The following is a 14,577-nucleotide window of genomic DNA, read 5'->3' on the forward strand; positions in this document are numbered from 1 at the left end:
ATCTATACTCATGGGAACACACTGTATTAAAAAATGATTTACTTTAATACAGTATATTGAAAAACTTGACCGCGTAACTGTCTGGAAAACCATGTGGCTCTGTGTCAATTTCCCATCTGGATGCCAGCACAATAAACAACACCTGTTAAAGAGCACTGTTGTCAGACAAGGCTGTTAATAGGGTGGCACGCCTGTCATCTGAAGCTTGGGATTATCTGAAACAGACAGACAAACTTAATGATAATCACTTGGGACATTAAACCACCAGTATCCACATCCAGTCACAGCCTTAGTGAAACAGGTTATAATTTAGTTATTCAAAGCTGTGGCTGAAATTCCTTCATAATATGAAGAATTTGGCAAACAAGTAGCTAAAGTGTGACACTTCTTTGATCCCTGGACAATCAGTTAATCTTTATCTTTAAGAAAGTTACATTTTAAGTTTGAGCAAGGTAAAGAATGTATGAGGTAACGATATCCATGATGACTGAGCAGACTCTTGTTGTTTTGGAGCAGTGGCCACTGCAAGAGACAAGTGACATTTCAGAATGTTTGAGTTTACAATAAACTTTTCACCATACCCTAAACACTTTCCTGTCGGTCTACTGAACTTTTGATATGACCTCTAAGTGCAATCTTTTGATTTCATAACATTCACAACATTTAACTTAGGTTAGAGCCAAAGACAATCAAAATTATCTTTACATGGAAATAAATAATATCACCGGAATGAAAAAAAGACCCAGGTTTTTAATTTTGAGCTGCCAATTAATAAAGCTTTATAAAGAAGTCCCCAGCTTGCTTACTGTTACTATCCCATCTACTATGCTTTTACCCCTAGTCACACTGACCCCTTCCTGTGACCCGTCACAGCATTACTCAGTTGACATGATCACCCCTAGAGAGAAGAATGGTTAACTAAACCAATCATTTCATGTACTGGCATGCACTACTGTGGAAGCGCTGGTGCAGATAATCCTTACTTTATTCAAAGTTTCCAGTACAGTAAATACTTGGCTTCTTTGGTAAACACACATTAAACTGCTCTGTTTCTTGTTTTAAAAAGACAAATATTAGCTGCAGCTGGTCTCTTCTTTTTGTCAAGTCAATTCCTAAATGCAGAGAAACTGAGGAACTCAACCCATCTGTAATCATTAAAACAAAGCAATAATCCCCATCATAGTTATACAAGGAAACTTTCTGACTGTGCACAGATGATGGGCTGCCAATTCATAACTCTCTCTTGGGTAACAAAGGTTGATTTGAAATGCAAATATTATATCAATTGAACAGGAATGTTTGGCTGTGCTGCACAATGATGTATAATTAATAGTCAATTATGTTTACTAACACTGGGTGTATGTCAGAATACTTATTATACTACTTGTTATTGCTGCTTTGCAATACATAGGGCTGTACCTGCTCATCCTTATTTATTTAAGATAACATGAATCCACGTAAAATGTATCTAATTAGAGAACAGCTTCAACACAACAACTAACCCAATGTGTACAAAGAGCATACAATTACCCAATGCACATTGCTCTTTCAGCTACTATAAGGCTATGGATATTAGCAATCTGCACATGGTTACATTTTAATGACTGACATGTTTGTTTTTGGGGGAATTGTGCATTAACAATTTACACAATTATGATATTTTAAGTTCTACCTCAATTGCACTCAGCAACTTATTTATCAACTTTAACTTTTCCAGCTAATTCAAAATATTAAAGTGGAGATACAAGGTTTTGGAAGACCAGCAATGACACTGTAATTCCTATTGGGCCAAGATAAAAAGTTAAACTTCTTAAATCTGAGGAAATTACTTTGCACCCCCCTCTGTCACCTATTGGTAAAAGTAGCCTTATCACTTGATATCCAACCCCATTAGACCATCTCTCACAGAGACACAACCCTTGAGAAAATCAAGCATCCTCTCTATAAAGGTTTCCAGTACGCAGTGAAAAACTCCAAGGTGTGTCTGGGAGAGCAGCAAGAAAGTGGCAAGGCCCATCAGAAATGAACTTTTTAAGAAACTGCTAATGTAGTCCACTGTAATGCATTTTTAGACACAAGTCTTCCTAAGTCCAACCCTGTAAGACTTCCTAAGTCCAACCCTTTTACAGCAACAAAACATCTCCTCTTTAGAACCAACAGCTGTTTATAGTTTTATAATAGCAAAGTGCAAGGTAAAAGAGGGTTGCTCATTAGAGGTGAGAGAAGCCATAATAGTGGGTTAATTCTTGGGTTCTATAAAGTCAATCATATAGGGTTGCAGCAGTACAGTACTTTGCAACATCAAAATAACATCACTGGGATTCACCATTTGCATTACTTTTTATCAGTTATGCTTTTTTTTAAAATTTAAAAATGAACAACATTTAATTTGTTTAACAATTCCTGCTTTGAGCCACAACTTGAAATACTGTAGGTGACGTGTCTGGCGTTTGCAAAGATAAGTTCATGGGATGGGAAGACTGACTCTCCAACTTAATTTCAACAAAACAGCACATGGCATGTGGGGCAATATGAAGCAATGGGAGTTCTTCAATATGTATTGACCAGTAACTTGAAGGGATTCTCCAAGAAACACAGGCTCTCTGTTCCTCTCCAGACTGCAGTCCTGCCAATATAATGAGAAATAAATACTGTCCAAGTCAGCCAAGTGCTCCACAGCCTATTGAATGGTCAAGTTATTATATTATTATTATTTTGAGCACCTGCGAGTGTGCCAGCATTAACCCGACTGTATACCTGTGTTGGTAACTCTGTGGTCCTGATTACCGTTGCCGGTATTCAGGCCACGGACAATAGTGCCCTCTGCAGCCAAAATAAATCAGTGCGCCAGAGTGGCGTTTCAACTCTAGTTCTGTCTCCTGTGTGTCAGTGAATTGCCCACCACCCTTCCACACTGATTAATATACTTTGTTTTTTTGTATTTGTTTAATAGCTTAATAAATAATTAATCACAAAACTGAGCATGCAGAATGTACACCATTCTGATCGTTCATGTTCAACTAAAAATGGATACAAAAAAAACTGTCAAAGAAAAAAAGGCAACACAAATGCACTTCCAAGACAGTGTTTGGCATTTACTGGAAAGCTTTGGGGGTTGTAGTTGGTCCATGGCAAGACAAAATATAAATTCTGATGCTTACCCACAATATAATGTAGAAAGCTGCATGTGGTGTGCAGCAGACTGAAGCATTTATCTAAATTAAATCCATCCACCAGGAATGAAAGGTGATAGTTTAATTTGAAAGTAATTCAAGGAACCCTACAAGCTGATGTATAGAAAGCATTATTATCCCCTTCAATTAATCATGAACCGCAGAAAAGGCTGTCAAAACAACACTTTATTTGCTCTTTACCACAAACTTCCCTTTTGCTATACACCAAATACACGGTGTTATAGGATTATAGGCTGTTTAGGGAAATCAATCACAGCTTTAAAACATGCACTCGATTGCAGGACTGTAAAACATAACAAAATATTAAAATAGGATCTGAGTTCATGAACCTCAATTGTTTATTTCACATATACAAAGAAACAAAATGTTAAAGCAGTTAACCTGGTAACATGTATCAAAGCTGCAGGAACATTTGCTTCCAATTAAGAAGCAGGTCTAGCTGCATGTTTCAGAAATTCAGTCAATTTATGCACAGGCACTGATATGGTAACACAAATAAAATAAAGTACAGTACTGTGTTTCTATTAAGGATATGAAATCTGTGTGTACCTGGGAGCTTGGATCATAAAGTTCCTTGGCATTACTAATGAAGGTCTTTGGAAGCGATGGCTAACCTTTCACTATCAGCACACAACCTTTTTCTAACAGGATATACAGTAAATGCCAACAAACAGAAGGCCTTTATTTTTTGTATTTTTTTTTTTTGCCAATATTGTATTAGTACACTATTTAGCCACCAAGCTGCACTATGCAAAATCCCAAAAGTAATAAATATATACAATATATAAAGTGTCCATAATTGTATTGCCTCTTGGAAACTAAAATGCCAGAGTCTGAACTGTGTCAGAAATCATTTTAGGTCGCTATAGGACCTGGTTCTTTTACACCATGCATACCAAAAAAAAAAAAAAAAAGGTTCACAAAGACTAACAGACTGAATTCAGACTGATTGTCAATGTTTTATTTGATTAAAATGTAACCACAGGGGGCACTATTCTTTCAAGTGTGGGCAATCCTGCTACTGGAGGGCCAATGTCCCTCCTGCTTTTTATTCCAATTGTACCCTAAATTACTTAATTGGACCAATTAAGTAATTTAGGGTACAATTGGATCAAAAACCAGGAGGGACAGCGGCCCTCCTGGATTGCCCAGTCTTGCTCTAGTTGATACCTGATGACAACACAAGTGACAGATACACTATCGGGTAAAAAAAACAATCCTTTTTAAATTATTTTGTGTCAGTCTCTTCAGACCTTGCTCATCTTCCCCTTGGAGCCGGGTTTCAAACATATATCATTGTTTAATCATTGACACAGGGAGAGAGTTTTTTTTTCAGGTCATATAGCTTGAGATTCTGTGGTCTTGCTTTTAATTCAACATCCCTGACTGAAAGAGATTTGCCATCTCTATACTGTAATTTTGAAACATAGCTCGAAATAACCCATGAAAAGCTAGGTGAGTTTTCTGACCCTTTAGGCTTCTCTGTTCACAAAAAGTTGTTTAAAGACATTTTTGTATATCCATGCTGTTGAAAAGGATTAGTCTGAAGGTAGGACTGTGAACAATAAATCCACATGGGTACCTGGACCCCAAATCAAAGGGCTGCAAGGCAAACAATCCCTCATTATCTGTCTCCTTCCCATGGTTGCAGAGGAATGCATTCCAAAATTGATTTTTTTCCTTTCCTGCAACCCCCCTGTTTAATAGAATGCACATGTTGTGTGAGAAAAAGTACAACGCAGTAAATAAACTGCACCTACATTCATTTAGTTTTTTGTAAGAGACACCAGTCTTTTTCCACAAAGCTTTTTTTTAAAAGAAAGGAGAATGGAAGGAGATTTTTAAACCTCACACCTGTGTGTCCCTTTATGAAGGAACTGATTAATCACGCCTTCAAAGTCAATCAATTCATTGGCCTGCTGCTGTTATATGTATATAAAAAATAAAAAAAAGCAAAGACCTCAGGGCGATCAGATAAACAGTTTAAAAAAACAAAAACCTGCGTACTAAGGTAAATGGCACTGCTCCTTTCTCATTAACAATGGCTTGCTTATTACAGTAAGGGCTGCAGGCTACAAAATACCAAATGCTGGTTGTAACAATCTGTGTGTCAAGCTGCCTCCCTGATTGATACTGTTGTAGGTAGATAAGCCACAACAGCACAGCCTGACAATATAAGAACAGGAATTACAAGAATACATAACCTATAACCAACATTTATCAAGGCCAGCTTCTCTATAGGGGAACTTCAAAACTGTACTGTCAAAAGTGCTCCCTGAAATAAACCTAAATATATTTCAATTTCACCTACATACTGCTTTTATTAGTATGTGCTCCACGGGACAGGCTGGCCTGAAATTCAACTCTCTCATAGATAAAAACAGAGACAGACAGCAATACACATAAACTAAACTTCCCTAACAGTTCCATCCATAGCCAAGAATTAGAAGTATATGATTACTTACCTTACTCTTCATTAAGGACTCAAGTGTGCTGCTTATTCCTTAGACAGAAGAAAGGTAGGCAAAAAAGCAAACACTAAATCTCAGTAGATCTCACCTACAAAACAACCCAGCTCTTTCAATTCTCAGTCTGCAAAGATCAGGAGCCTTCATAAATTAAGCATGCACTTTTTCAGCTATTTTACGGATAACTAAATCAAAACCATACTGTGTTCAAACTCCTGCTCAGTCATCAGTACTTCCCTAGTGCTGGTGAGGCAGTTCCTAGATAAACATTCCTCCCTCTGTTTGCTGTGCACACTTTGGAGTCCCTCCCACTGTCAAGACTACACCACAAAGAATACAGAGAAAAGAGGGAGCCTGGGAGCCCGTAAACCTGGAATGCTTTTCAGCCACAAGCATGATAATAACTCTAAATACTATAATATGTAGTTTTCACGCACTGTGTCTCCTTTTAAAATCAATTGTATTGAAAATATGCTTGATATGGGGCCTTTTATTCCAGTAAATGTTAAATATTTCACTCAATTAAGCTTATCCACCTTGTATCGTTTTGTAATTTAAAAAAAATAAACAAAACATAAACAAATTAAGCTGAATGGGAAACTGCAGTGTGAGTTTCTATTGAAAGCAATTTATTTTAAAAAAGTACAAGTAGAAAATACTTTTTGGGAGGTTTTTGGGAGTACTTATCCCCAAATGCTACAAAAGAAACAGGACACACACACCTGTGGGGGAACATTATTTGTCATTTGTTTTGCTTAACTTTTCTTTTTGGGGATAGACTCCAAAATGTGGTTTATGTGGTTTCTTGCAATGACTCATTAAGCTCATCATCCACACAGCTCAAAAGAATTTGGTATCCATTGTATGTGACTCTGAGGAATGAGGACATTTTTAAGAGAACATTACTGTAGTTTGAGTGAAAACTAGTAATGCTATTCAAGTTGTGTCATTTAGTGTTACTATTATATTACTCAGCTTTAATAAAAATTACCAAAGCCGTATGTAAAAATTCATTTACATGTTTCCCTTCACATGCTGTTTTTTTTTTTCCCCCATCACATGATTGATCCTCATTAAAACAGTTTTATTATTAGTTTTCTAAAAGTTAATATTTAATAACATAAAAATGTTGCACATGGTAACGGAAGGTAAAGGAACAAGTCTTTAAGGAAACTTATCATAACAGACACATGGTTCAGTCCAAACATTTTACTTTGACTGTGCAGTTTTGAAGTTTCCCTATAGAGAAGCTGGCCTTGATAAATGTAGGAGAAAAAACACGTGTTAAAAATATTCAATAACATTTAAGAAAAATAAACTTATTTTGGAGGCACACATTTGTTTCTCATATTAAAGAGTAACTAGCTGCAAATACTGTGTTTTTTTAAACATGTTTTAAAATAAATCTGTGTTAAAGTGTTTTCACCTGTGACTAGTAGCTGCTCTTCAGTTCTAGTGGCCTGCCACAGATACGTGTAACATAGGCTATATTAGCCAAAAGGGCCTCATGCACTAAACGGTGGTAAATTACCTGAAATACTGCATGGTAAGAGAAACCCATACTGCGCGCAAAAAGGAAGGCGTGACCGCTGTATTCACTAATATAATAATATGCACGAATAAGGTGAGCTAAATGATTCATTTGCACTCATTGTCATCATAGCACACGAAATGCTGCACGCGTTACACACCCTATATTTTCATATATAGACACTCCAAAGGACAGGTAGTCCAGCTCTCACTGTCAGAATGACAGCGACCAAGGAGGCAGCAGCCGGCACCAGCTACATCTTCAGTGGGTCTCCATAGGATGAGGGGAGGCGGCCCGGTGTTACAAAGATTTCTGTATCCCCATAAAATTCTGTATTCCCTTAGATCTGACCCCTGCGTAGATCAAGATCGCTGTACGTGAACACTTGATGTGTCTGAACAGTATTTACATGTAATAAAATTAAAATGTGTTTCAAAAGAAAAAATACAGTTTTATAAGGTTACTTTTAATCAAGGGTTTCGTGTATTGAGTGTACTATAGAAAATCAGTGGTGTTAAATGTGCTGTTTTATTTTGCTACGGAATTAGTTTGGCCTTGTTTTCAATACTTGTTGCAAACTGCAGCAGAACTCAATGGCTGTGCTTGAGAACACAGCGGGACTCGGGCACAGGAATATCACGCATCCACGTCCAGCTTTCCGTAACCCTGGTTCCCTGAAACAGAAGACGACCACCAATGACATTACGTATGGGATATGCCTGCCCATTGGGTAGGTATCATTGAGCTCTCTATACCAGAGCTGCCGATAGGCCCCTTCCTAGGATGATGCACTCGACCCCGTGAGGGCGACCGATGCGACCTTGCAGTTGGTGGTCGTCTTCTCTTTTAGGGAACCTGGGTTACAGTAAGTAACCTAACTTTCCCTTTCAATTCGAAGACGACCACCAATGACATTACGTATGGGATAATGTATACCAGAGCCATCGCGAGGGAGAAGGAACGGTAGCATATGAGGGACGCACAAGCACTGCCTAACCCAGGGGTTAGCGGTGTGAACTTACACCCTCAAGGACCCTTGTGCCTACAGAAGGCAAGGCAGGGTCTACCACATTAAGGCGGTAGAACCTGGAGAAGGTATGCGGCATAGCCCAGCTAGCCGCAGAACAAATATCAGATATCGAGGCCAACACCATTATATGCAGTCGAGACTGTGTTCACAATCCAATGTGACAGATGCTGCTTTGAGAGGGGCTGTTCTAGGGTCCGTGTCCCGGGACAGACGAGGAACTAGTCAGATTGATGCACAGCTCTTGTCCTATGCACGTAGCATCTCAATGCCCGCACTGGGCAGAGGAAATTCAATCTCTTATCCTCTGTTGAAGCAAATGGAGGTGGATGGAAGGACTCCAGTTCCACAGACTAATTAATGTGGACGGCTGTGATTACCTATGACAGACAGATAACAAAGAGCGTCCTACCACGCAAGCGAGGAGGCCGCTGAAAGACAGAAAGGCGAAAGGCTCGGTCTTTTCGAAGTCGTTGATTCCGGGAAAGTGGCGAGCCAGCTTTCAGCACGATTGCAAGGGAAATACAATCGACTCGATTCAACTCGAGAAGCTCTTTTCTATCAACACGCTCAGCTCAACACAGAGGTCTTGCCGTACCATCTTGACAAGGAAAAAGAGAAATGGCTTCCTCGGGATGACAGTTTTATTCCCTCGGTGGGCGGGACCAAGTGCATCATCCCAGGAAGGGGCCTATCGGCAGCTCTGGTATAGAGAGCTCAAGCCCAATCGGCAGGCATATCCCATACATAATGTCATTGGTGGTCGTCTTTCAATTGAAAGGGAACTGCATCTGCACAGACATGGAATCATGCAGGGATACAGAATTCTGCGTAACACCGGGAATGTCTTGCTTGGGATGGGATTTTATACAGCACTGTCTATTCCTACAATGCATCTTGCATTGAGAAAGCAACACGTTTGGAATCGGAATAAAGGAAATTATTATGTAATACAGTTCACGTGCAGTCGTCTTTTGGAAAGTTGCATTTTCAGAATCATATCGTTATGTACAGTATTACAACATCATATGTTAAAATTGCCCTTAATCCACAAAACCAACGAAATACATCCTATGTAGCCTATATCTGACATTTTATTTGTAGTGTTCTGTGAAACACAGGCAATCGTTTCTCCCTGGAAAAAATTAAATACAGTACCTGAAAGCAGATATACATGTTAATGATGTTTCCCACACAGCACTGCTTGTGGTCTGTTCTATTTATATTGTGATTTAGACAGACACTGCCTAGTTTCAATAAGCGGTAAACTTAACACGCGCTGAGACACTTAGGAAAATTAGCACCTTTAAGTAAATGTGGTTTTTATATCAAGTCCCTCCCTCATGGTATTAGGGGAGAGAATTTGAATACATTTCCATGGATTACCATCATTAATTGTATGTAAATAACTTGCACGCGGTACCTTTTTCCACGCGATTCATTTTGTGTGCAAAGTCATTTGCTGCTGGTTAGTGAATATAGCAGGTGTACAAAGCATGCACTAACGGGCTTACTGCGAGGTAAACGAGTTACCACTGTTTAGAGCATGAGGCCCTAAGTGTCTTTTTAAAAGTAAGAGACAGTGCCATCTTGTGATCAAGTTTCCTTTTTTGGGCTTTGCACTATGTGGTGCTGGTGCTTACTAATACAAGTAAGCCATTGGGAGCATAATTGGAAATTCTCCAGTTGGTGATTATAATAAAACTGGTAGTGCAGCATTCGTAGGTAAACATGTACAGTAAGTGTAAATTACTCGAGGAATAACACTATGGAAGGCCCAGTGCCTGAAAATTATAGGAATTAACAATAACCACTAAACCAGGAAGCGTGTGTTTTGTTTTCATTTTTTCTTCATTAATAGTGAACGTGTGAACCTCATTTGATGTGTCTAAAACATATCATGGGTTATTTTTTTTTGCAGAGAACCAGTCTTAATTGCCCACTAACAGTCTTGATGACTGAATAAAGGCACTCTGTATAGGTCTCTAACAATGTGTTGAATGATTATTTTTTCATGATGTAACAAACTCTTTTCATGGATGTTTACAATTCAAGGCCTTTCATGTACTCTAAATTGGCCTGTTCTCTTGTTACAAACTGCATATGCCCATTTAAAAGGACTGTATCCATTTGCTTAAAGTAAAACAATACCTTAAACATGACTATGTTTTTAAAATCACACACATTGATGCAGGCTTTGCGAGTTCTTCCTCATTTTTGTATTCTTTTTAGATTCAAATGAATTATTTTGCAATGGATGCAGTTGAGTATGTATAATAGGTGCTTTAAAATGTTTAAATATTATTTCAAGCTAATTTGCTTATCTAGTCTCCCTGGTATAAAGTAAAAGTAATAAACATAATCTTAATTAAAGCTTTTGGAATCTACAGAGCTTCAGCTTGGGAATGTCACTGATATAACCTTGACCCATCTCGGCAGTTTTTATAACTATTCCACTGATTTCTGTCACCAAGATTCCTACTTTGTGACTGAGAAAGGGCTTGTGTTGCATTCTGTTTTCCTTTACTGTAGAAAAGACCTATCAGATCTAGTACATCTTCATTTTCCTGCGGTATATTACAGTAATTAAATGTAATTACTGTCGTTATTTCTTATAAATATTGTCCACATTATCATCATCATCACTACCCACACTATACAGCTAAACTCTATATACAATAATAGGTGCCTTAACAGTCAAGTTTAGACTACTGTAGCAACAAAAACAGTGAAATGTCTGCAGCTCACAATCCTTATCTTTTTGAGTACTGTACAAATTTACTTCATGGGAAAACAACCAGCCATTTCTACTCTGTCCGGTACAGCTGCCACTGGTAAACCATTTGAAGCAAGCAATATGAAAGCCTGGTTTTATTAATTTTTTTGCCCTTTTTATATACTGCAACAATAAAGTTTATGGTACGTACCTATAGTAGGCCAAAAGTAAATAAACATAGCCTATTTGATCATTATTTTGCAAATACATAGAGCACAAAGAGTAATGGATCAGTAAATCAAGTAAATGGTTGACTTGATCATCAGCCCATTTAAAATCCTTATGTAGTGGAGACACCCATATGTAGGTACGCACATATGTCATTTTCAGCAATAACTTTAAATTATACTATAGAACTCATATTGTCAATTTATAGCACTCTCGCATATGTAAATAAATAAATAAATAAATAAATAAATAAATAAATAAATAAAACATTAAAACTGCTACACCTTTTACATTAATTAAACATTTCTAGTTAGAAAAAAATCATATTTGCTTAACCTTGCCTTATACATGAATTACAGCTGCTATTGATTCTCTTGTGATGACAACATGATGTATAGCGTATTCATCACCCTTTTTTCCTATAGTTTTGTTTACCAGGTTTATGTTGATCAACATTACAGAAGATAAAAGATAACGGAAAAGTTATATAAAAAATGATACATACCTGACCTCACAGGATCAGGATTATCCTTAATTTTTAATCTCAATAATCTCAATAAAAATGTCATTAGTTTAATCTGCAAACACATCAGAATAGCAGCCTTACAATGCCCATTTGAAAGGGCAGAACATGTAATGGATAAACAATGATAAATTTTGAATCGGTAAAAATAATGAACTGTTTTCGAGTGCAATTAGAGTTGTTTATGCCACTTAATTCTTGGGATTGGAATTGATTAAAAGGGAATGGGAATTTGAATTGAAAAAGGGAATTGACCCTAACCCTGTTTGTGTTATCTTTAAGCTATGAGGTAGCCTTTCTATTACACATTCTAATTTGGACCAATCAGATAACAGTAAATAGAACATACTTTAATTAGGACATCTTCTAAATATATACTAATGAACATTTCTACATAGAGTCTTGGTATTGATGATGTAATAGTAGCAATTGCATCAGTGCACTGTAATTTCATTATTTGGAACAGTAACTAATCAACTGGTTAAGTTTATAGGCTAGTCAATTGTTTTAAAAAATCAAAAAGGAAAAGGTTAGCAAACAAGCACTTTTTTAATAAAGCATGGATATTTGTAGCAAACTAAACAAAAGTACAATATTTACAGTATGTACATGAACGATTTGTATACCTTAATGTGTATTGTATGTAGCATACTAGAATATCAGCTTTTTAATACAATAATGTTATAAAAAAAACAACAACAACAACAACAACAACAACAACAACAATAATAATAATAAATACCGGTAATAGATATTGTTTGCTATGAACATTTTGTATTATTGTTGTATTATTATTTAGCTTTAGGTTGACCCACTCTACTACATTTTAAACTTGTTTTGTTAATACACTTTTTTAAATAAAATTTTTTTATTTGTAAACATCTCAGCAAGTAAAAAAAACAATTAAAAAAAAGATGTCCCCATGATATTGCTAATGCTTTATAAATAGGTACCTGGATTTTTTTTTTTTTTTTGTGGAATCGTATTTGACCAAATTTACTGTGGTGTCAAAACGTTACAGTGGGATCATTTTTCAAAGCTTTCTCAGATTAATTGTAACTTCAAACACCCATGATCATTTCTGAAGTAAACCTTAAAAGAAAACAAAAGATAAACTTAGTTACAATAAGAATAAAAAGTCTGTTCTCTTTTTTTTAAAATCACTGTTTAAATTAATTACTTTACTTAATTAAAATACAACTTTAATGCTGTAAGAGGTGGGTCTAGAATAGTGATGAGTTCCCCACCCCAATTTGCAGCTCTACATACTATATGTTAACTACGTTCAGAACAACCCAGCAGCAGGGAGCCCATCCATGCTTGAGGGGGTATTCCAAAAGTTCATGGAACCCACTGAAAACCCTCATGTCTTTTAATAGTTAAAGCCCAACCATCATTTTGTCAGTACAGACAGATCAAAGTGATACAAAATGAAAGAGCATTGTAATTAATGAAAACAGTAGGACTCATTTTGTGTGCAGGGACATTCTGTGCTGTGTTTTTTTGTGAATAGCTGCCAAAGACTATGCTAAAGACTGTGTTACATTTATTACCAAGTTTCTTTTAATAAAAAAAAAAACTACTAAAATATTTTAAAATGTAATCCAAAAATGATGTTAAAAAAAAAATCCTTAAAAAACCCATACTAGCAGTTATTTGCTTATCCGGTTTCACAGACATATTTAGCATATCCCACAAGTATAAAGTGATGTTATAATTATGTTATTTGACGCAGTCGTGGATTAGTTAAAAACTAAGCCTGTTGCAGTTGAACGCACAGGAGATACTGTACCAATATAGACATTTGGCTCACTGATTAAGTAGCTTTGGTATTACTCTATTCCCAAACACTGTGTTGTTAAAGTCACTGTATGGTATGCTGTTTTCTGTGAATTTCAGCTCTGGTTCAGGCTACAAGCACTTCATCCTTGGCTCAGTAGAAGACTGGTCAGCATCACAGGGAATGAAAGTAAAAACAGTTTCAAAGGGGCTGGCAGCGCTCACTTGCAACAATTTAAACATTAACAACCAGAACTAAAATGGAATTTGCATTACAACCTTTAAGAAGGTGTGTTTGTCTTATATAGCTTTAATTGTAATGATGGGAAACTGAAATAAATGAGTATAGCTTTTTTTATTGAATCAATAGATCAAAGCTGACAGCGACAGGGCTTTCCAAGAGGACCTCTCCATGTTCTGGTCAAGGGTTTTAGTGTTTTCATTATTTGAGAACCACATTCCTGGACTGAGTTGTTAAAAGACATGCCCCATGCTTCTATTTATTACCATGTAATGGTACCATTAAATGAATAGGTAATTTACCAATTGCCCTTTCCAAATTACAAGCCAACCAATAGCAGTAATTATGATTTCACTCATTAGTCGAGGTAGATAAGAGAGATACAAAACCTTTGAATTACTTCAAAACAAGTGGAATTATTACTGCAAACAACTACTTGTTTGTATTACAGAGGTTTCAAAAGAAAACAAATGAGAATACAGAAGGACAGAACTTGTCCAAAATCACAAGAAAAGGTTCGACAATTCAGTCAAGCAGTGACATCCACTGCTGTGTAGAAGTGTTATGCACCGCAAAAGCTCTGCAGCAATACGAAGTTCCAGCAGGTAACAGGTTATTTTAAGAATATTATGGGATGCTACTAGACCATTCCAAATTGGGTCTAGAAAGGCAAGCCACAGTGACATTAAAATATACCAAAGTGCTAGATTATTAATATGTTCCAAAATGTTGGTGTTAAAGAAAATGTTGGACTTCCTATTAACAAGATCCGAGAGTTTGTGCATTTCCCCAATTTGCACCTGTTGACAAAGAGTTAAAATTGGTATATATAAAACTCATCAATTATGACATTGCATATTTTTTTCAAAT

General features: G+C 36.7%; 1 protein-coding gene across 3 annotated transcripts in view; it reads right to left on the reverse strand.

Moving 5' to 3' along the window:
- The window catches only part of LOC117400218 (tensin-3-like), a 185,953-nt gene that overhangs the window by 141,874 nt on the left and 29,502 nt on the right, over positions 1-14,577 (reverse strand). Inside the window, exon 1 of one of the 3 annotated variants that reach the window (XM_033999810.3) lies at positions 5,660-5,907. The exons of the other annotated variants lie outside the window; for them this stretch is intronic. Coding sequence (XP_033855701.3) covers positions 5,660-5,671 — 12 coding nt within the window. The 5' untranslated portion in view covers positions 5,672-5,907. Of the gene's footprint in view, positions 1-5,659; positions 5,908-14,577 lie in introns of those variants that run through there. 3 annotated transcript variants of the gene reach the window in all.

This window comes from Acipenser ruthenus, chromosome 4 (assembly GCF_902713425.1).
Source record: "Acipenser ruthenus chromosome 4, fAciRut3.2 maternal haplotype, whole genome shotgun sequence".
Classification (NCBI taxonomy): Eukaryota; Metazoa; Chordata; class Actinopteri; order Acipenseriformes; family Acipenseridae; genus Acipenser; species Acipenser ruthenus.